Source organism: Epinephelus moara, chromosome 3, assembly GCF_006386435.1.
Source record: "Epinephelus moara isolate mb chromosome 3, YSFRI_EMoa_1.0, whole genome shotgun sequence".
NCBI lineage: Eukaryota > Metazoa > Chordata > Actinopteri > Perciformes > Serranidae > Epinephelus > Epinephelus moara.
Window position 1 is genome coordinate 38,337,727 of NC_065508.1, and position 22,267 is coordinate 38,359,993.

A 22,267-nucleotide genomic window follows, 5' to 3' on the forward strand; every position below is an offset into this window, starting at 1 on the left:
TCAGTTTTTCACTTATGGAGCCAATAAATCATTGTTAAAAACAAATTACCAACATCTCCATGCTGTCTAGATGCAATTTGTGTATTTTTGGATTTTTGTCTTAATAACTGAATTTTTGATTGTTTGAAATCTGCCCTTACACACTAACAGCTGCTGTCTTGCACACAGGTGACTGGCTTAGTCAGTTTGTGAAGCTACATGTGACGTTTCTGTTTGCCAATTAGCTCAGTGAGATAGAGGATGGTTCTTGGTGTTGAAGATTGTGAGTTCAAGCCTCAGCTCATGCAACATTTCCNTGACGTTTCTGTTTGCCAATTAGCTCAGTGAGATAGAGGATGGTTCTTGGTGTTGAAGATTGTGAGTTCAAGCCTCAGCTCATGCAACATTTCCATATGAGAAATCTACCCAAACTTTTCATAAAGGTCCAGTCCCATGCCAGATGTCCTCAACTGGAAACACAAGACAATAGTCCTCAAAACTTTGAAAATTCATAACAAATCAACCATATGTGCTACAGCTTTGGAACTTTCACTTTGAAATTTGCTTTTCCATGGCATGGATGGCTACTGCCTGGCACCCTGATGCTTGGCTTAGTCAATTTGCGAAGCCACACATGAACTGTCACTTGTCAATTAGCTCAGTGAGATAGAGCATAGTCTCTTATGCTTAGAATGCCACCTTTTTTCATCTTCCTACACTCTGCTTGTTGCTCAGAATTGCCAATTTTGCCTAAAATTGCCCGGCCCAGACCATTGCTGCGCAGCAGCTATAATTGAAATTTAAGATTACAGGCAAGTAGGGCAAGAAAACGATATATTTATATTATGGGTCCTTGAAAAGTCATGGAAAAGTTTTGAAACTTTGTCTATGAAAATGTGTGGGAAACTATTTGGGTGATAATTATCTGTGGGTTTGTCACTACTACAAGTTAAGTCACGTAATCCATTGTTAATATAAAAAAAATATTTATTGTAGTCACAGTAAGGCAGGAATAAAGGTTATACTACTAGAGTTGTTGGATTGCAATGAAAAGTATATTTTTGTGTCATCCACACAGCAGTTGAAGAAAACATCATGGCTTGGTATCACCTGCATGTAAATTTAAAACAACAGTGGGCCAAGAATGGACCCTTGGGGAACTCCACAATTAATTTGACTTACAGAGGAAGAGGAGTCTGCATTTGCAACACAGAAGGCTCTATTGGACAGATAAAAAAAAAAAGCTAGACAGATGAAGAAAAACTTAAGCTTCCACATGGCTATGCAGACTCAACACTGGGACAACTGAGGCAATGGGGCACTGAACACTCTGTGTGAATTTGTGCTTTATGAACTCGAGTACAATGGTTGTGTGCACGTTTTATCTCTTACTGCAGATCACATAGTTGCAGTAAATCGCAAGTAAAGCCACATTGTACACTACTGCAGATGATTTCCAAAGCATGCTATAAGCGTGCTGTATTTTTAGGTTGATAAAACCCTTTTTCTACCTTCCAAGCACCCACCGGCACCAAAAGGCACCAACCCATAAGAGCCCTCAAAACTTTCAGCTAGTTGATTATCATATTGTTCTGAAATGAAAGGAAACTAATTACTGCCTGAAAGTTGGGAAAATGCACCCATTAGGCTAAAATATCAGTCTGTTCTTTAGAAACACCTGGAGGCAGTGTAAAGCACACTGAATTAGTATTATGGGTAATGGGCATGCATTATATCTTCCTCCTTTCCCACAACTGTTTCACGCACCTGGAGTGTCCTGAAATATTGTGCATGCTGTCACTACTAATTATACGGCGTTTGCTGCATTGACACAGTGATTGTGCAGCACTCCTTTTGAAGTGCCTGTTAAATATATTGTATTGCAATGTTTCTATGTTTTTCTATGGGTTTTATGATGCATTGTTGGTTTAATTTAAGGGAGGGTTTTGTCATGTTTTTTTTTTTAATTTTAATTTTGATGCTCTGAAGGGCCGAAGTTGGATTGTGAAGCGCAGCTATGAAGATTTCCGTGTCCTGGACAAGCACCTCCACCTCTGCATCTACGACCGACGGTTCTCACAGCTGCCTGAGCTGCCTCGATTGGACAGTCTGACTGACCAGTCAGAGGCAAGAGCTGAAAACACACATCTACACACTTTCAGGGCTGTAAGCAAAATAATCCAGTATGACACTTTACTGGATTTAGATCTCATTTTCTCCACATTTTAACTAGAAATAAATATTGGCCACAGGTAAAGGCTCATGAAAGGACCTTTTATTTTAATACAGTATGCAGTAATGCATCTCACAGAGCTTGATGTATGCTCTCACTGAACCAGTCAGTGCTTGGTCAGCCCCTTAATTGAATGAATGGTAGCTGCCAGTATACTTGAAAAATACAAGATAAAAAGGTATCAGGTATCAGATGAAACCTGTTGCTGTGCTTTGATATCCAATATGACCTACATGGCTTTTGTGTTTGGAATGCACAAGGTGATATTTTGCCGGCTCTTCCCTCTACAGCCCGCATGTGAAATGTATTCTGAGCCAAACAAAACCTTTATGGTCTAATTGAGGAATGCACAGGTTAGGTATCAATCCAAACAGGTAAAACCAGTTTTTGAACAGGGTGTGTGTGTGNAGAGAGAGAGAGAGAGAGAGTTCAGCCACTAAAGCCTAACCTGCCGTCTACCCTTTCCTCTCAGTAAAGTTAAGTGTCATCATTAAGTGAAATGTGCAGAAATGTTCCCTTGTAACATGAAATCATAGCCCTAAATGTCATTTCAATTGGTTTACTACCATGCAACACTCTTCAGCTGTGTAATTAGCTGCCTTTGTCACTCAGGAAACACATAACTAAAGGAGCTGATGATTTTTAATGGTAATGATTAACACCCATTGTAGCAGCTAAGTGTAGTGTTCAGTGTGTTAGGTGTGGATTATTGCATACAGTGAATGGTATTATCTGAAGTAAATGTAATGACTCTAACTGGCCTGTGTGTGTTTTCTGCCATGTTAGTCAGTTTCTCAGATGTTGTTGGCATACCTCTCCCGGCTCTCAGCCATCGCTGACAACAAGATCAACTGTGGGCCTGCCCTCACATGGATGGAGGTAAGACTGCACTGTCATCTGTCAAAAAAGTGTTTTTTTTGTAACTTTTATTAAAAAAACTGTCACTATATCCACACATTCACAATAGCACATGAGACAGTCTATGAAATAAAAAATCCTGTTCAGTTTCCACCGTGAAAAGTTGTGGATGGTACCTATGGAACCAATCCTAAACATCCCCGTTTTTGGTCACCCCTCTGTTGGGGTACCTAGCACACAGATCTGGTGCTCAAATGTAGAGCTGGAAACAGTGCAGTCCATTGATTGGTCAATAGAGGACGGTCACTCTTGCTCAGGGCTGGTTTTGAGGCTTATGTAATCTCTGTTCATACTGTGGCAAGTCTTACATACATCAGTAAACTACAGCTATAAAAATAAAGGATGTTTTGCTGCCTCTCACAGCAGCTGTAGTCTGAGAAAAAAAAAATTAAATTCACTGGACTGACTGCCAGCAACTTTGAAGGTGGCACGTTTACTTGTAATGTTCCTCAATGCATGAGTTGACAACATCAATCCATCAGGACACCTTAAATTTCAATATGACAACTTTGACCATTCCATTAGCTTTTATTGTCTCTCTTGGATGACAGGCACTTTGAGTAATGAGTGGATCTTTAAGCACTTAAAATATTTATTAATTTTGACCGGATTTTGTGAACTGCATATATTCTAATCCTCACTTGGAGAGAAAAAAAAGTGGCCCAGAGCGTTGTTGCTCTGTGCTATGGCATCACTAAACCCCTGTGTCTGACTAAAAAGGACTAAATGCACAAACATGCTATTTTTAAATATCCCATGGAGAAAGACTCTCACTGCAGCCTGTTCTAATATGTTCTGATAATGTCGGCATGCAACTCCGTTCTGTGGATGATAAATGAGGTGCAGATTTTCATCTGTGTCACCAGTGAAGAGGAAATACTGCGAGTGCTGGACGGAGCAGTGAGTGATAGCAACCCTGCCCACACTTAAGAGTACTGTTAGCAGTAAAAAATGCTAAACAGACCTAGGGTCTAGGTGCCATGTCTGAAGGGTTACTTTTGGTTCTATACTATACTATACTATACTATACTATACTATACTATACTATACTATACCAAAAGGGATTGGTGGAAACAGGGCTTTATTCCACAATCATACCTTATATACAGCACGGAGAGGCAGCATAACATGGGAATATTCCTGCTCTGAACAGGCAATGTAAGACACTGCACAGTTGTGTAATGCAGCAAAGAAAAATATCTAAAAAAATCACAATGGCATATTGTAAAGAGCAAAGCATCAATTCATTTGGAAAAGTAGGCAAATATTTAAGTAGGCAATACTACAGTATAGCTCTAAGATTACAAACTTGTAGAAGATATCAGCAGCAGTTTCTAACCATCCTAGCTATTATTGTTCTCAACAATATAAATACTTGAATAAGCTTGTCGAAAAGAAGTTGCTGTTTCTATGGCAGGATTATTATTTTGTCATTTATCAGCCAAAGGCTGCCACTGTTGTGAAATGAAGTGTAAGTCTTGTTTGTGTGTATACTAGGTTGACAATAAGGGAAATCATCTGCTGGTTCATGAAGAGTCATCTATCAATGTGCCAGCTATTGCTGCTGCCCATGTCATCAAGCGCTACATTGCCCAGGCCTCAGACGAGCTGTCCTTTGAGGTGACAACAACAGTTCACACACACACACACACACACCTACACACACACACACACACACACACACTCACGCGCTGTCTCTAAATATACTGAGATTCTACTAGAATTCTTCGCAGATACTCGTCATCTGTTGCTGACAGACAGATAGAGAAAAAGCGAAAAAGAACTGCAGGAGCAATAAACATGTCTTTCAAATACAAATGTTCACTCTGAGCAAACTCAGCACCTGAATTGGTACATTTTTAGACATCAAGTCACTTCACTCAGAACACTCCTTAATAAAATTGCAACTGAAAGTTAAAGCCTCACTATATAATGCCTTCAGCATCAGCAATCACTGATGTCTTCCATCGACAAAAGGTGAAGGGACAATCAAACACATCTTTTGCCTTCCTTCCCTCTGCAGGTTGGTGACATTGTGTCAGTGATTGACATGCCCCCTAAAGAGGACACCACATGGTGGAGGGGCAAGCATGGCTTTCAGGTATGCAGCTCACAAACACACATCCACATAGGTTTTATCTTTCTCTGTCTTTTCCTCTGGCTGTAAACTTTTGATTTGTTCTAGTTTCAAGGACAAGGAGAGAACTTTGCTTTGGAAAAGCAGATTTCAAATATTCAGTTTTTTGAAAGACATAGCAAGATACAAATCCTCTTTCCTGTGAAGGTCATTAGCAGACTACATGGTGTGTGCCCCCTCTCTGTAACGCTGAACTGATTCATAGTCTTGCACAGTCTTCAGTACAGTCCAACAACACATGTAAACTTATGCTTTTTAGGACTTTTGTTACAATCTTTGTTCTGCCTGTTTCAGCTCTCAGCATCATGTAGTCAAAACATTTTATGTCCTAATGGTACTCTCAGGTTTCAGTGGAATGAAGTGAAAAGAATGTACACAGCACACATAATTTCATTTTGGGCTGTAAGAAAAGAAACTGTTGAATTCTAGCTGCTGCTGCAGTGAGTTGGGGCAGGGCATTTTTAGGAGGAAGAAGGAATAGGTGCAAGAGGAGGTAGTTTAAAGAATGGAAGAGAATGAAGACAGTGGAGAAATACAGGAGGGTCCCTCGGTAACACTGCCCAGACCTTAACTTTTTGAAAACTTCTCAAATTATCTATGTGCTATTAATCCACACAGCACCTGAGTATGCATTAGGAGGTTGATTCAGCATCACTCATGGCTCAAACTCACAACCACAGACACCAAGAGCAGGTCATGATTTTGTGAAGCTACCTGCTAAGTGAGAAACCACAGTCTGGTTTCGACAGTCACAAGGGTTACATGTAAAGGCAGATTTCAAACTATGTTAAAATTCAGTTCAGTTCATGAACATTGGAAATTTGATAATCTGTAGTAGCTGTCTACAGTACTGTTTACACTAAAATGTTCTGATGCACTGTGGGCTCAGTTTTTGATATTTCAAAAATCTGTCTGAATGGTTTATGGAGGACCGTCGGAAGATACTGTATAGGGAATTAAGTGTCAATTACGCTAAAAGGGGATAGGTTTAACAGTGATGGACTTTAGAATTCCTGTTGGTTGAAGTATCTGAACAAAAACATAAAGGACAAAGAATAACAGATCATTGTGGCCAAAGTACCTTTTCATTTACATTTTAATCAAGTGTTCAATTCTAAAGTACGCACATTCCACGGGAAATGTGACGTGGTTTAGACTTGCATTCAAGTACATTGAGAGACGTTTGAATAACTCCCAAATTGAACCTTAGTTTCAAAAGGAAAACAACACTCAAGTAAAGTCAGTGCACCCTCCATACATAACATTAAAACATCTAACATTTGGTAGGAACTGTAAGTGAGGTAATTTATCAGACACAATTCCTCAGCAAAACTAGTGTATTCATGCTGTTTTTAAGGTAGCAGTATGTAACATTCTAATTAACATGAAAAGTAGAATAAAAATAAATAGAATGACAACAGCTACTGCCGATGCACTAATGTAGGATCCCCTCACTGTTTGACTGTCAGCATACTCTTTCGTGAACCTTATCTTAGCAGACTTTGCAAATAACTGTTATTTGCATGGTATCAGTTTTGAAATATCTAAACCAATTCCATATTACTGATGATGAATGTTTTCTAGGGACCAACCCCTTCATGTTGTCATCCTCTTTTCCATGTGTGTATAGAACCACACATAGAACTGCAATTGATTGAATATGCACTGTAGCACTATACTAACGATCTCTTTGTAAAGCAGATCGTGGAGACGCTTTAATCATTCATGATCTAATATCGTCATATCACCCACCCCTAGCAGGAATAATTATAAATTTAAGTGCTGCCTGGTCCCTGATTCACATCTTATTGTATTACAAGCTGTTCTGAAACAGAGGTTAATAATAATAGATCAATTTATTATGTTCATGTTAAGCCCAGTTCAGACCAAAGATTCGTGGCAAGACTAGTCAAAACAGGCAACTTGCAATGTGCTGTTCTGTAGGGTTGTAAAAATGTGGCGGTTCACACCAATGCAACTAGATGAGATGGTGTATCATCTCTATGCAACAACTCTCTGTACTTCTGTTCTGATTTTCAGCTTCTCAGGCTTATTTTGTGGAAGAATATAATTTAAAGCTTGTCAAAATATGAATGAGGATAGTGATAGTGAGATACTGGCTATTGTTTTGTTTGTAGTAGAAACAAACAAAACAAGCATCATGACTATATTCATGATAAATACGCCACAATAATATAAATAACCAGTGCCAATAATAAGTCAGTGCGAATGTGTATGTGTGTAGGGGAGGGGCCAACACACTGTCTGCAGTCATTTTGACTTGAACAGCGGACTTCACAACCAGCTGATTGGCTGTTGAAACAGGTGACGTGCTTCACATTCTAAAACCAGCCAACAGCGATTTGACCAGCTGAGTTGCAGATGACACCATAAGCCAGCTTGAGTCAAGCTTTGCATGTCGTCGCAAATCTTTGGTCTAAACTAGACTTTAAATGTATGTGTATGGCTACACCCAGACAAATATGTACAAAATACTGTGGGCCTGATTTACTAAGAGCACATTCAGACAGAAAGCAGCCCTGCACAAAAACAAGACGGTGCTGCAATGGTGGGGGTGTTTTATTTTGTTTTGTTTTATTTAGGATCCCCATTAGCTGTTGTACAGCAACAGCTATTCTTCCTGGGGTCCTTTCAACAGTCTTTACATTGTGTCAATACAGTTATTCCATTTACAACACATAATCACACATAACAATACAGAAAAACAAAACAAAACATAAGACAATACACATACACGACAGCTCCTACAGGTCAGCAAAGGGTATATCTAACATTTACATATAAATATATTTCATCTGATGTCTATATATGTATCATATGTGTAAAACAAAACTCTAATTAATACCGGTATTCAGTCCAACAATTCAATTTATAATCGATTTCACACATTAATCTCACATGCAATGTCAAAACAAAAACAAAATAAGTCTATGTTCTTCAAATTTCCAGTTTTTCACTAACCCAATAACGCAAGTCAAATATTATCCTTCTTCATCAATAAGCATGACTCCTGTTTTCCTTGTTTCATTAGCTCACGCTCTCTCAGGACACATCACCCAATCAACTGAACGTTCATATTTTGCTGTTACCTCAGCAGATGTAATTTCAGCTTGCCTATTTACCAAGCATCTCTGGTCAATAGATGTATCCTAACTAACTTTTTGAATCTAATTTTACTGTTTTCTTGTGCGATGTGTTCTGGGAGCGCGTTCCAGTCTCGCATAGCTCTATATATAACCATTCGTTTAATTGCGTTTGTCCTTGCTTTTGGTAATGTAAAACTTCCTCTTGTAGCATGTCTGGTCGCGTAGTCATGTCTGTCTGAACTAAAAGATATTTTCTTATACAAAATAGATGGTTTCTTTGCTGCAATGATATTTTTAAAAAATACTAGTAATGAATAAGTTAATCTATTTTTAACAGGTAGCCAACCTAAGTAATTGTGCATTCCAACAATATTTGTCCTATAGCCACAGTGTAGCGCTATGCGAGCTGCCCTATTCTGTACTTTTTGCAACTTTGTTATATTTTCCAGTGTAGCACTAGACCATACTGCAGGACAATAGTCTAGATTGGACAATATTAGAGACTGAATCACTAGTTTAGTTGAGCTTTGTGACATAAATGCTGCACATCTTTTAACAACTGAAATACTGCTTCCCATTTTAGCAACCATTTTATTAATATGTTTTGTCCATGATAATTTACTGTCTAAAATAACACCTAGGAGTTTGGTTTCTTTGACCTGTTTAACTGATAATTCATTTATGCAGAGCTTCAACTCAGGTTGACTTTGAAGAGTGTGAGTAGAGCCAAATATAACACTATTTGTCTTTAAAACATTAAGAACTAACTTGTTTCCTTCTATCCATTCAACCACCGATCGCAACTCCAAGTCAAGGAATGTGTTTAACTCAAAAGATGTAGTTGTTGACATGTATATAGTTGAATCATCCGCGTACATCGATATGGTAGCCTTATTTAAAACAAGTGGTAAATCATTTGTGAATATCGTATATAGCAATGGTCCGAGACAGCTTCCTTGGGGCACTCCACAGCTGACCTCTCCCACATCAGAATAACTACCATTGAAATAGACAAATTGTCTCCTGTTTGTTAAATAGCTTTTCATCCATAATATTGCTGACTGAGAGAAACCATAACATTCTAGTTTTTTCAATAATATTTCATGATCGAGAATATCAAAAGCTGCCGTAAAATCAAGCAGGACAGCTCCTACTAGTTTCTTCTGTTCAATTTCTCTCAGCCAGTCGTCAGTCATCTGAGTTAGAGCAGTCGCTGTTGAGTGTCCCTCCCTGTATGCATGTTGACAATCAGTAGTTAAATCATACAAGGAAAAATAAGCTCTAATCTGCTCACATACCACATTCTCGATAATTTTACTCAGCACAGGCAGCAAACTTATCGGCCGGCTATTTGACCCAGAGAAAGGTAATCTTGCGTTTTTGGGTAGTGGTGTTATTTTTGCCGTCTTCCATTCTTTAGGGCATACACTTTCATTCAGACTTTGGTTGATGATGTGACAGACAGCTGGGGCAATTAAATGTGCCACCAGTTTAAGAAGTTTACCGTCAAGGCCGTCAACACCTGGTGGTTTGTCTTTACAATTCTTTAATATATTTTCTACTTTACTAGTACTTACTTTATCAAATTTAAAACTACAGTTTTTATCTCTCATAATTTTATCTTTTATTAATAAGTAATATTGTTCATTATCTATTTTGCTCATATTATGCCTTAAATTATCTATTTTCTTTCTAAAATGATTATTTAAATGGTTTGCAATCTCCATTGGTTTGGTGAGAAAATTTCCTTCCGTCTCCAGAAAAGATGGGGTTGGTTTGGTACTCCTACCCATCAAATTATTCAATGTATTCCAAAGTTTTTTACTATCATTTTTAATCTCATTAATCCTTCCTTCATAATATAATTTCTTCTTCTTTTTATTTAACTTGGTTACAAAATTCCTTAATTNTCTCATTAATCCTTCCTTCATAATATAATTTCTTCTTCTTTTTATTTAACTTGGTTACAAAATTCCTTAATTTGCAGTATATTTGCCAGTCTGATTTGTAGCCAGATCTATTAGCTGTTAATTTTGCTTTCTTTTAATTCTCTATCCAACCAAGGTGTACCTACGCTTCTGACAGTAAACTTTTTCATGGGAGCATGTTTGTCAACCAAAGGCATGAAAATATCAGTAAACTTTCTTAGGGCTTCATCTGGATCCAATTCTGACAAAACATTTGACCAACATACTTCTTTCACATCCTCAATAAATTTAACCTGATCAAACATTTTATACAATCTCTTCATTATTACTTTAGGTCCCGGTTTAGGCACTGATACTGGTACTGATGAGACATGTAATATGATCCAGAAAGACAAGTTTAAATAGAGAGCTCTGGGCATGAGGATTTTCTATAGGCCAGTGAGGAAGTTAGAGTGACTCTGGTTCCCTTGTCAAAAAGCCTATGAGATTTTTCCATTGGATTTTGGATCATTTTTGAAGCCTAAATACAGTTGTCAGAGGAAAAAAACAAATGTTTTGAGTAACATAAAAGCTTCAAAATTCACAGTGGGATATTTACAGATGTATTATGTCATAGAACGAGACATGAAAGTCTCATAAGCTTGTGTTAAACACAGACCTTATTTTAGGCATTTAACCAAAAACCCATTCAAAAAACCCACTGACTTCTAGACGAGGGAACCGGGAGTGCTAAAATGCTATCTCATTTCAGGGTTTTAGGACTCCTGGAGCACTCTGTAACAGAAGAATGCACTTTACTGATAAACTAGGTTTGACATCTCTGAAAAGTTAGCAGCAGTTGTTTTATCTTTTGTCACAATGATTGTGAGGTAAACAGTTGAAATACACAGTAAACAGTACAACATAAGCTATCAGGAATGTGTGTCTACTTGCATGAATGTGACCGGACACTACAGCACCTTGTCGGATGATATCTATTTGCATTGCAGCAAGTTTTTTTAACTGCGTTTGTTGCTGGAGACCTCTGTGTTGGCACCCATGTCACACTGCCGCACTTGCTTTTTTCAAAATAAAGACAGAATCAAGTGAGTATCTTCCAATCTCTGACCTGTGCCTGCTGAGCTGTCCTCATCCTCCTGCGTAATGATCTGTTACCATGCTGCCACAAATTCAAAGTAAACAGCAGCAGTGACATCATGTCAGAGTAAACACAAAGTAACCCGTGTCTTGAACATTGCAGTATAAATAAAGTTAATAGTATTTATTAATACTGCCCATCATCTAAACATTTTCAATCAAGGCCTACTTTTGAGGCTGAAGTCTGGCTGAACCTCCTCTGACCTGCTGTCCCTTCTTGTGTGTTTTGGCTCTCTTCCTACAAGAAGTAGCTCTGCCAGTCAGGCTCAGTGACAGGGTGGCAGCCGGCAGACACTACTGATCACTTCAGTTGTATTTCAGAGCAGTTGTCAGTGGCTGGAGACCGCTGCCTTCCTCTGAATTATGGAGTTGCTACCTCTGAGGAGGCTGTTTTTAACTGATAGATGTTGACTTTTTAAAGCTAAATGAAGAAAAAACAGATTATTTTAATTGAACCAACTGCACTCAATGCTTGGTGGCCTTAGCAAGGCCAACTAATATTACTAACTTGGAAGTGGTTTTAGACTCTCATTTACATTTTAATTCTCATTTTAACAAGGCCATTCAAACATCCCTTTTTCATCTTTGAAACATAACTAAGGTCACATCTTCTTTAACCCAGAAAGATGCCGAAATACTCACTCATGCTTTTATCACCAACTGTTCAGACTGTTGCAATTCCCTTTTCACTGGACTACCCAAAAAGCCTGAAAGAAAACTACAGCTAGTCCAGTGGGCTGCAGTCAGAGTGTTGACTAAAACAAGGAAAATGGATCACATCCCCCCACTGCATAAGTCACTACACTGGCTACCTGTATCTTTTAGAATTGATTTTAAAGTTCGTTTACTTGTTAATAAAGCTTTAAATAACCTTGTCCATCCATACATTAGAGATTTTCAATCATTTTATGTTCCAGCCAGATCACTAAGGTCCTCCACTGCTTTACTTTTAAATGTTCCTCATGTGCCCCATAAAAGTACTGGTGAGAGCACTTTGTTTTTATGCCCCTACACTGTGGAATTCACCTCTCACCTCTCACCTCTGGATATTAGAATGGCGAGCTCTCTTGGTATTTTTAAACGTAAATTAAAGACCTATCTTTTTAATCGGCTTTTAATGTGGAGTAACATTATAGCCTTGATTTTCAAGTTTTAACCATTGTTTTTTTTTTTTACCTTGTTTTATCTCTCCTGTTCATTTTTTTCTATTTTATTTATCTATTCACTCTCTTTTTATTCTATGGAGTTTTAATAATGTTTTTGTTAGTTTGTCTTGTGCCTGTGTCATTCCAATTTTGCCATGTGAAGCACTTTTAGCTGCATGTTTGTATGAAAGGTGCTATATAAATGAAGTTGTAACTGCAGCCTTTTTTATATGAGATTTAAGCTCGCTAGATCCATACTAATGGCTGACTGAACTCAAAGGACATGTGTTGGGGAACTACCTGAGCAGCAAATGCACAGAACTGCAGTACCATCTGTATCCATTAGGAGGTAGTCAGTCAGCCAGTCAGTGAGAGGTTATGTGTGTGTCTGCCATTTGCCACAGGGTTACATCTGGCTGTTTTATACAATGAACGATTTAAATTCAGGGTTTTTAAATACATTTTATATTGAAAACAGAGCCGCACCAAAGCTGGTGTACAAATGCATTTAATATGTACCACGTGAGTGATATAGTCATTCTCACACCATATGACAAGCACACCTCGGCGGAGTTACTGTGTCATGTCGCTCTCTCTCTGTCTTCATTTTATTTTCTAAATCTGATTGTACTTCCTCCCTCCTCACCCTGCCTTTCTCACTCCTGTACTGTCTCCAGGTTGGCTTCTTTCCCAGTGAGTGTGTGGAGCTCATAAATGATAAAGTGCCGCAGTCCATGACCAACACGGTGCCAAAGCCAGGTACTCCTCCTCCTCCTCCTCCTCCTCTTAAACCATTCACAGGATATGTGTTGGAAGGAAGTTATCACTGATGGCAGTTAATATCTCACTGATTTGGCTGTATGTTCAGGAAGCAGTTATGTCGTAGGTGTGTTTCACATGTTGCCCACAAATATCATTGCTGATTTGACATATTTGTGTCATGGAATAGATTTTGTCTTTATAGTGGATTTCTAGTATATCTTCACACACCATCATTTCATAATGTTGAATGTGTGAATACAGTGGAGGTATAGATATTGGCCAATCTGAAAATGAAACCAATGTACAGAGCCCCATTAAAAGTTTTGCCTGTTTTTATAGAACTGAATCACAGTACATAATCATCAGTATAAAGACTTTAATTTCTGAGCATGTTACAGTGAAAGGAAATGGATTATTCTGACACAGCATGCCCTGAAATAGCCGGCTTATTATGTTATATTGACTCAGCACTGTGCAAATCCTCTGCAAATAACTGTGCTAATCTATTGCTGTCCAGAGCAAACAGATAAGCTCTTTAGCACACTCCTGAGAGCGTCAAAGACAGATGTATAACATAAACCCTCTTGGAATCAAAGAGAACACTTCCTAACATTTGGCAGCTGTGATACTTGAGACTCAGATGACTTTAGATGTTGTTGAACTTTGCCCTCACTTCTTCACACACTGAATTTATACACTGCAGCTCACGACATGTTCCTGTGACCGAGCTTATTTGATCAAAAAAAAACAAGTCACGTCCAAGTCTTCCAAATCCAAAGACTGATCTAACCAATATGACTCACTGTCACAGCCATCAGGCTGGCTTTGGGGTGGGTGAGTGGAGCCAGGGTTTCTAACCATCGAAAAGCCCCCGAGACTCCGGGGTCTGCCTTAAGTGGTGACACAGCAAAGAAAAATGCCAACCCCACAAGATCCACAATTATGAGCGAAGGGATATCATTATAAAGCACCAAAGTTTGGGTGCTTTTAGACGCCCATGTTATCTGATGTACCAGTCAAGTTTCAGACCAACGTTTTTGAGCCTTTCAGAGTGTGTGGCTGATCAGAAATGCATCTTGCGGTGTCGTGTTAACAGTCGCAGTGCACGCACAGCACACTCCAGATTCCCCGACTCAATCTGCCTGCCACCCCCACCCCCCACCAGTGCTCAGCAATGTTTCAGTGCTCGTTGCTGCTTTTTTTTTGTTTGTTTGTTTGTTTGCCTATTGCACGTGTCATTATTTATCTATCATCCTTTTTTATTCTTTACAAAGTGTCTGCAGGTCAAGTATGTTATTTAAATATTCTAAAGACAAACTGATTTTCATTTTTCTCTTTAAGTGATCATTTTTATATATCTGTGTTATTGCTTAGTTAATGTCTTTAGCCATGTTCAATCAAAAATAAGTAATTCACATAACAAAACACATAACCGACGAATATTTGTTTTTCTAAAACCTGCAGATACCTTGTTGTCAATAAAAATAACATGACTCTAAATGAGCAGATCCTGGATCAAGTTCATTAGCAGTGGCAGAGCAACTAACTCAATGTAATGGTGTTTAAGCTGTCTGCTTGTTCTCCACTGTGATGCATCATTAATACTGTTGTTGGATGTACAGTAGTATTAGCATGTGTCTTGAATTGTTGCATTTGACTGTGACTCCTCTGTCTCAGCCTCCCCCTGCTCTGGCCTGCAGCCTGCTTCTTGGAGTCTCTTCCCCCCCTGTGCGTGTTGGTATACACACTCCATCCACCTGTCCACTCACTCTACCTTCACCCACGCACACACAAAATGCATTTGCACATTTGGACTTGTATGACATATTGTTCTTTTGAGTTTGGATGTAGTTAAAGTTATAATCCTTAAGACTTTAGTCCCGGTTGGTTTGACGATACCTGTGCTTACTAGTAAGAACAGTACTGGTTGCAGAATTATAGGCGTCGCAAAAACACCCTCAAAAGCTAATTTGTAAGAAATATTACAGGAGAGTAACTGGAGCATCATTTTACAGCCCAGCCAACAAAAAGGGGCTTTGGTCAAAAATATACCTTTTTCCATCATGCAGTCTGATTTTATGCTGCACAGGGTGCGAGTAGTTTTCCATACAACAGCAGGAAACTGTCAATATTATTGATACATTTGCTGAGGAGTTGCAGGTGTGCAGCTTGTCACCTGCAGCCCTTCATCTAACAGCCCGCTGTGGTTGCTCCCTCTTGTTCCATTACCCCCCAAAATATTTCAAACTGTGCCAAAAAATGCCACAAATTACCTTTTTTATTTGAAGCCGTTTTGAAGAACGATCATAGTCAGCACTAACCCTGGTGAAAAATACATTGCATTTTCTGTGACTGCTTCACAATGAAAGCCACCACACGTTTCACCAGTTTACTGCTTTCACTCAGTATGTTTACATGCACAGTTAAGTCAAGTTACAGTCATAGCTCAACTAGGACATTTAATTAGACTGCTGTCCTTGTCCCAGTATACAAACACAGGAGGGGAATCAATTTATTGACCGACTCCGCTACGATAGATGGCGATATGCCCCCTTTCAGCTTGTTAGTAATGGACCCCTTTCTGGTTGACCTATTACGCCACAGACCAAACAATCGATAAACATGTTTACTACAGTTAGCTAGCGGAAAAGTGATACCACGGTGACAACTTTACAGCTCTGTAAATTTCGTCTGTCCAAAAATGTACGGCTCTGGATGTAGATTTTGCCACATTGTTACCGGCTTCCTCTTCTGTCACGCATTTATTTGACCTTCAGGTCAAAGCCCGGGGAGAAAACTGTGGAGCATGCACAGAGTGCCTAGGCTAGTTTGCTTCCGAATGACTGTATACATGCAGGAGTTAAGCCTGATTTATGGTCCTGCATTACGCAGAAGGCTCACCGTAGCCCCCGGCGTAGCCTGACGTGCACCTCCCCAAAAATGTAACTACACGTCGAGGCGACGCAGACCCAGCGCAGACCGAGAGGGCTGTCATTGGTTTGCTTGGTAGCAACGCATTTCTGGTTCCGTATTTCCAGATTGCGCCACCCCCGCCATCTTTAAACATCTTCTGTTGCGATGTAGATGTTGCAGTATTAAGGCCCATTTATGCTCAACGTTAAATACGGATATGGATACGGACGGAGCCTTCTGTCCGTGCTCCGCATTCATTTCTCTGTGACTGGAAAAGCCGGAAGCTAAACAAAGACTCAACTAGAGACGACGATAACCATTCAGGAAAGGAACGCAGCCCCCTACCGCTCTGGTGGTGAATTGCACCGCGACGAAATGGAGTGACGGAGAAGTTCGAAGGGGTTCACGATGGCGTCACGGCAACGACGTAGATACGTCGTAGGTATGCCGCAGGACCATAAATCAGGCTTTATTCGACTCCCAATCACATTATCTGGGTGCGTTAGTCCGACTTTGAGAAATTCGATTTAGTACGATTTCAGTCGGACTAGCGTGTTTACATGTATCTTAAAAGTCCAGTTTTAGTCAGTCCAACACAAAAAAAAGGATTTTCTCTATTGTCATGTAAACATACAGAGTGTGAACCAACAGCAGCAGGAAATGCCGGGTTAGCATTTGCAGTAACTTAACACAGCTCTGATGGTGTAAGGAGAGTCAGCAGTAGACAGTGAGACTGACATCAGTTAAATTATAAATAGTAATGCTGGATTACATGCTGGTCATTTCAGTGGCGAAGATCGGCAGTTTGAATCTCATGCAGGAATGGCGGACCCTGCCACCAATCATCAAAACTACTATAGAGAGAGGAACTTTGGAATGTAATTACACTGAATGGCTATTGATAAAATGCCGACCATAAGCTGTATCAAACGGGGTGTGATTTCATGAAAGTCTTATGGATTACAACTTTAATCTTTAAATTCTGTCATTTAAGAAAACTTGTTATACTGATGAATGTAAAGTTTTTTTTAAACTGAGTATAAATTATTACTAAATGTTTTTTTCTTTAATCTGCAGACTGACAAAACAGTTTATTGCTCTAGCATCGAAGTATTTCAAAGCTACTGACCTCACAGTCCCAAAGTACACGGTTGCTCTGTTATCTAACTTCAAGTGCTTCTCTCCCTCTGCTGATTCTCTCATCATCCATCCATCCATCCATCCATCCATCCATCCATCCATCCGTCTGTGGGTCCATCTGTCCATCGGGCTGCATGCAGACTTGGAGATGGAGAATGTAATACAGGACAGTGCATGGGTGGCCGACCCGCTAAACCACTACAGCCTAAGTTCAGGTAGACAAAAAATCTTTGGTGTGCTGCACTGCCACTCCCTAACCAAAAATTCACTCCACAACTTGAGTGATGTGTTTGCACTGTGTGACTCTAATAGGACTAGTCTGCGCCCCTGTCACAGGAGTTTAACGGTGAAGTGTGTAAGATTTAGGGGGATTAGGTGGCATCTAGTGGTGAGGATTACAGATTGTAACCAGCTAAAATTTCTCTCAATTATAATTCCTGCTGCGTTTATTGTTTAGGAGGTTTTTACCGGGAGCCGAATTATCCACAGAGGTCTCTTTCTCAAACGGACCCCAATGATTTAAACCAGTAAAAACACTGAATAAAGCAGCTTTACATTACAAACCAGTGTAACTCCAATGCTGCTCATTGCACATGGGCTTCTAACTACGGTCGCAGATGCGAAAATGCAAATAGCCCTATCTGGAGTCAGTGTTTGTTTGTTCCATTCTGGGCTTCTGTAGAAACATACCGATGCAACATGGCGATCTCCATTAAAAGATAAGATAAGATACACCTTTATTGATCCCACAATTGAGAAATTCCAGTGTTACAGCAGTCAAGGAGAAAGAGTCAAATTAAACATTTAAAGATTTAAAAACTTAAAAAACTAGGTATGCAAAAAAAAAAGTACAAAAATACAAGAAACAGCAATGAATAATAAAAGGACCCGCTCTGTATGTGGCTATAAATGGCTCATTGCTAGGTAAAAAAAATCACAACAGTTCTTATTTTCAGGTGATTATACACAAAAGAAAACATACTTATTATATTACATTCCATCTTTGCCAGTAAATACCCCTAAATCCTACACACTGGACCATTAACACTGGGGATAAATGTTGTGTATTTTTTGCTGTTCCATTCCAAAAGGATGACCTTTCACAACATAACAGATTGCCCTGTCTTTGACCTTCAACACACTTAATCACATTCTCTCTGCCCTCTGACGGTGGACCAATAAGACTCACTATAAACCACATCTTGCTGTGCAGTAATAGTAGAGCACTTATGACACAGTAATGTGGAAATAGGTCTTTCTTTCCCCTGTGTGTGTGTGTGTGTGTTTGTGTGTGTGTGTGTACACGTGTGTGGCCATATTCCCCTTTTAAAGTTTGTTACTTCAAGTCCTGCTGATTCCTTCTGCATTGTAAGATCCTTTATATCATGCAGCTGTATTTTAGATGTGTTTCAGGTTTTGTCAGAATTAATGTTGCATGGCATTTGTCTGTAGAAGAAAAAAAACTATACATAAAACACTTGGAATAAGATGTAGTGATGTAAAAATAAAACCCTGCTAAAAGTTTCTCTCAAAAGAGAAATATCTTCTCCCTGCAGCCCCTGTTCTTTGTCTGTTTTGCCCCTCAAGGTGTATGCAAATGAGTTCAGGGGTGAGCCAGGTTACTACAGCATTTCTCAAAGCTGCTGAATGTACCCTGTGTCTGGAAGAGGGCCAGCTGTGTTTGTGTGTCTGTTTGGTGGAGTCTGAAAGGCCACGGCAGGGGTGCCGTGGCGCTAGGTCTCAACCAGCCTTGATTTATTTAATCCTTTTACAATGAGGGGGCCTGTAAACCCATCCATTGTGCGTTAAGCTTTGTCCTGCAACAGTAAGAATCTCTGTCTCCCTCTCCATGGTGACTGAAAGAGCACATTCCTGCAGGGAGACACACAGCATTGGAAAAATATGCTTGCTCTGCCTAGATCCACTCTGCTCACCACTAACCTTTGCTGTTTTTCAGTAAAACTATGGAAATTGTTAACATGCTGCTTTGCTTCGGTTAAAATCGAGACGATAGAAGCTAGGAGTTATCTGTCCTTCAGTCCATGTGGTTGTGTTGCAGTGGAATCAGAGAACAGAGACTACTCTATTCTCAGTGAAAATAGACTCTTTTGTTGACATCAATGTGAAAATAAAGAGTTGTGAGTTTTGGATGAAAAAAATAACAGCGAGACTTCTTTCCTCCCCTGACAGCCCAATAGACCTACCAGTTACTGACCCAGATGTAGAGCCCCCTCTGTTCCCCTCTTCATTGCAGGCCTTCGTCATGTCTGGGGACCAGTGATTTGGGCAGCTGTGAGCATACATGAGCCAAGACAGCTGGTTATGTGAAGGAGAGAGGATGGGAAATGGAGAGAAAATGTGTGAGACAGACTAAGATTTGTCCTCCTGTTCCCGAGGATCTCAGATCATTTCCTGGTGCTTTGGTTCTGGGCTGTGAAACTATGCAAAGTCCCTTGTGTAAAGTGTTGCTCTGCAGTTCCAAGAAGTGACTGTTGTTGTGGGCAGCACCTTTGTTTGGGGGAGGCTGCTGGTGATTACATACTAACAACTCAGCCTGTGTTGTAAACTGAGCGAGTGTGTAGAGCCCACAGATCATTTTGTACAACTTTGTAGGTTACTTATGATCAAGTAGGATTCAACATTCAGCACACCTGAGTAAGAGCAGATTAGGATGGTTAAGAGCGTCTTGTCTATCTGGAGTGGACTTATTTTTTCTCTTAACAGATAATTAAGAGAAATTTAAGAGAATGCTTCTGCATGAGGCCCATTGTGTTGTTGCAAAGCTTCTAAGCACAGACATTTAGCCAGCAGCTATGTGTGTTTGTTTCAGACAACATGGCGTTCTGCTCCATTAATTCAAATAAACACAAGAAGTTTGTGCTCTAGAGAAAGGATCAGCACTCAGTGAATAACCTCCTAAGCCCTATGATAAGCTATTATGGCAAGGCTTAACTATACAGACCAATGAGCAGTGATAACTAACATGTCTTGGGGTCATCGGGTGGGAACCTCCTTTCACCAGTGTTTCGTCTAGTTGGTCCCACAACACCTCCAGGAGGCTAGACAGTGATCTCTGGCATCCCAGAGACACTCCCCTAATGCCAGGTCTCACTGCTCCTGACACCAACCCAATAACCTCCTTTACCTTACTTACACATGGCTTTCTCAGCCCAAACAGCACTGCCACCTTCAACAAACCCAGGCTCCGTACATGCGAGCTCCAGGTAGTGACTGTGCTGAAAGTACCTTTCCTAGTGTTCACCATACTCTATTTCACATGCAACAAGGCATAACTACAGTATAAGTTAAAGTTAAAGGAGCTAAATAAACTCACAGGATCAGCAAACACACTCACCTTGCAGCATGGTCTCATACAAAAGGGATTCAAATAGGCCACTCCCACACTTAAATAACCTTCCTCTTCCTGGATTTCCTCCTTACTTACACATGGCTTTCTCAGCCCAAACAGCACTGCCACCTTCAATCAAACCCAGGCTCCGTACATGCGAGCTCCAGGTAGAAGCAGTGCTGATACTACCTTTCCTAGCACATTCACCATACTCTATTTCACATGCTACATTGTACAGTACATTGTACAGGCATGCAGCTGCAAAACACACTTCCTCGTTCTTTTCTTTAGATTATTCAGATGCATGCAAAATATCAGCTGTATGATGCTTGATCTAACACAAAGCTCTCATTCTGTTATATGGTATATTACATCAGGGCTGCAGTTCACTGTCTCCTGTATAGATGACTGGTGTTTTCAGCACGTTGCCAGTAGACTGACTGTCAAACTGCCTCCTACTGTTCTAACAGAGCCTCACATGTTGAGTTCATATGATTTAATTTTCAAGGTGTTATGAAAAACCCCCACACAAAAGTAAAAAAGTACAAAGTGGACAACTAAATTAGAGGAGAGAAAGCTCTTGACAATGTAGGAGACATACAGTATGTCTGTGATCCCTGTGACACAGAACAAACTTGTTGAGTTGAACTTAGTTTGACTTTCTCAGTAATGTTCCCCAGTGTGTGGATTAGTGCTGGTGTTGGAGCGAAAAACTATTTTGTAGAGCAGGACGTTACATACACATGGAAGATGCACAGTATTGGAAGAATTATTCAGATCCTTTACTTAAGGTAAAGTACCAATAAAACAGTGTAAAATTAAAATACTCTTTTACAAGTGAAAGTAGTGCATTAAAAATCCCACAAAAGTGAAAGTACAGGAGTGTTTTGGGTCAAATGTAATCACAGTATTAAAAGTAAAAGTACTGGTTTTCAAAACGATGTGTTGACTGAAGTATTAGTATCATATATGAACCTATTAGATTGTTAATAGTTATGCATCAATGAATAAGCAGCATTTTACTGTTGAAGCTGGTCAAAGTGGAGCTAGTTTGGACTACTTTATATACAGTTAGCTAGTTTAGTCCAGTGGTAAAAGGGAAACTACATTCATTATCAAAATCCATGCCCTTTTTTCCTATGGTCTGAGACAGTCCATAAATATAAGTAAATATGCACAACTCTCTCCTAAATCCAAATCTAGACTGCTGAAACTCAAATTTGTGATGTCATAGGTTGTCAAGTGTGGAGCTGCTCCATAAACAATGAATGGGGAAAGATATTGTAGATGGCAGTGAGAGCACCCAGGGAAGTGCTCTGAGTATATGGGTACATTTTCAATCAATCAATCAATTTTATTTATAAAGCCCAATATCACAAATCACAATTTGCCTCACAGGGCTTTACAGCATACGACATCCCTCTGTCCTTATGACCCTCGCAGCGGATAAGGAAAAACTCCCCAAAAAAACCCTTTAACGGGGAAAAAAAACGGTAGAAACCTCAGGAAGAGCAACTGA

The 22,267-nt window shown here is 39.7% G+C and overlaps 1 protein-coding gene across 6 annotated transcripts in view; it reads left to right on the top strand.

Moving 5' to 3' along the window:
* arhgap32b (Rho GTPase activating protein 32b) overlaps positions 1 to 22,267 on the top strand; it is a 210,987-nt gene that overhangs the window by 140,717 nt on the left and 48,003 nt on the right. For 4 of the 6 annotated variants that reach the window (XM_050035211.1, XM_050035219.1, XM_050035224.1 and 1 more), the window contains 7 exons: positions 1,969 to 2,106; positions 2,999 to 3,091; positions 4,628 to 4,750; positions 5,154 to 5,231; positions 13,262 to 13,343; positions 15,024 to 15,074; positions 17,540 to 17,614. In XM_050035211.1, the coding sequence (XP_049891168.1) occupies positions 1,969 to 2,106; positions 2,999 to 3,091; positions 4,628 to 4,750; positions 5,154 to 5,231; positions 13,262 to 13,343; positions 15,024 to 15,074; positions 17,540 to 17,614 (640 nt within the window). The remainder of the gene's footprint in view (positions 1 to 1,968; positions 2,107 to 2,998; positions 3,092 to 4,627; positions 4,751 to 5,153; positions 5,232 to 13,261; positions 13,344 to 15,023; positions 15,075 to 17,539; positions 17,615 to 22,267) is intronic. The other 2 variants (XM_050035231.1, XM_050035236.1) reach the window with 2 other exon arrangements.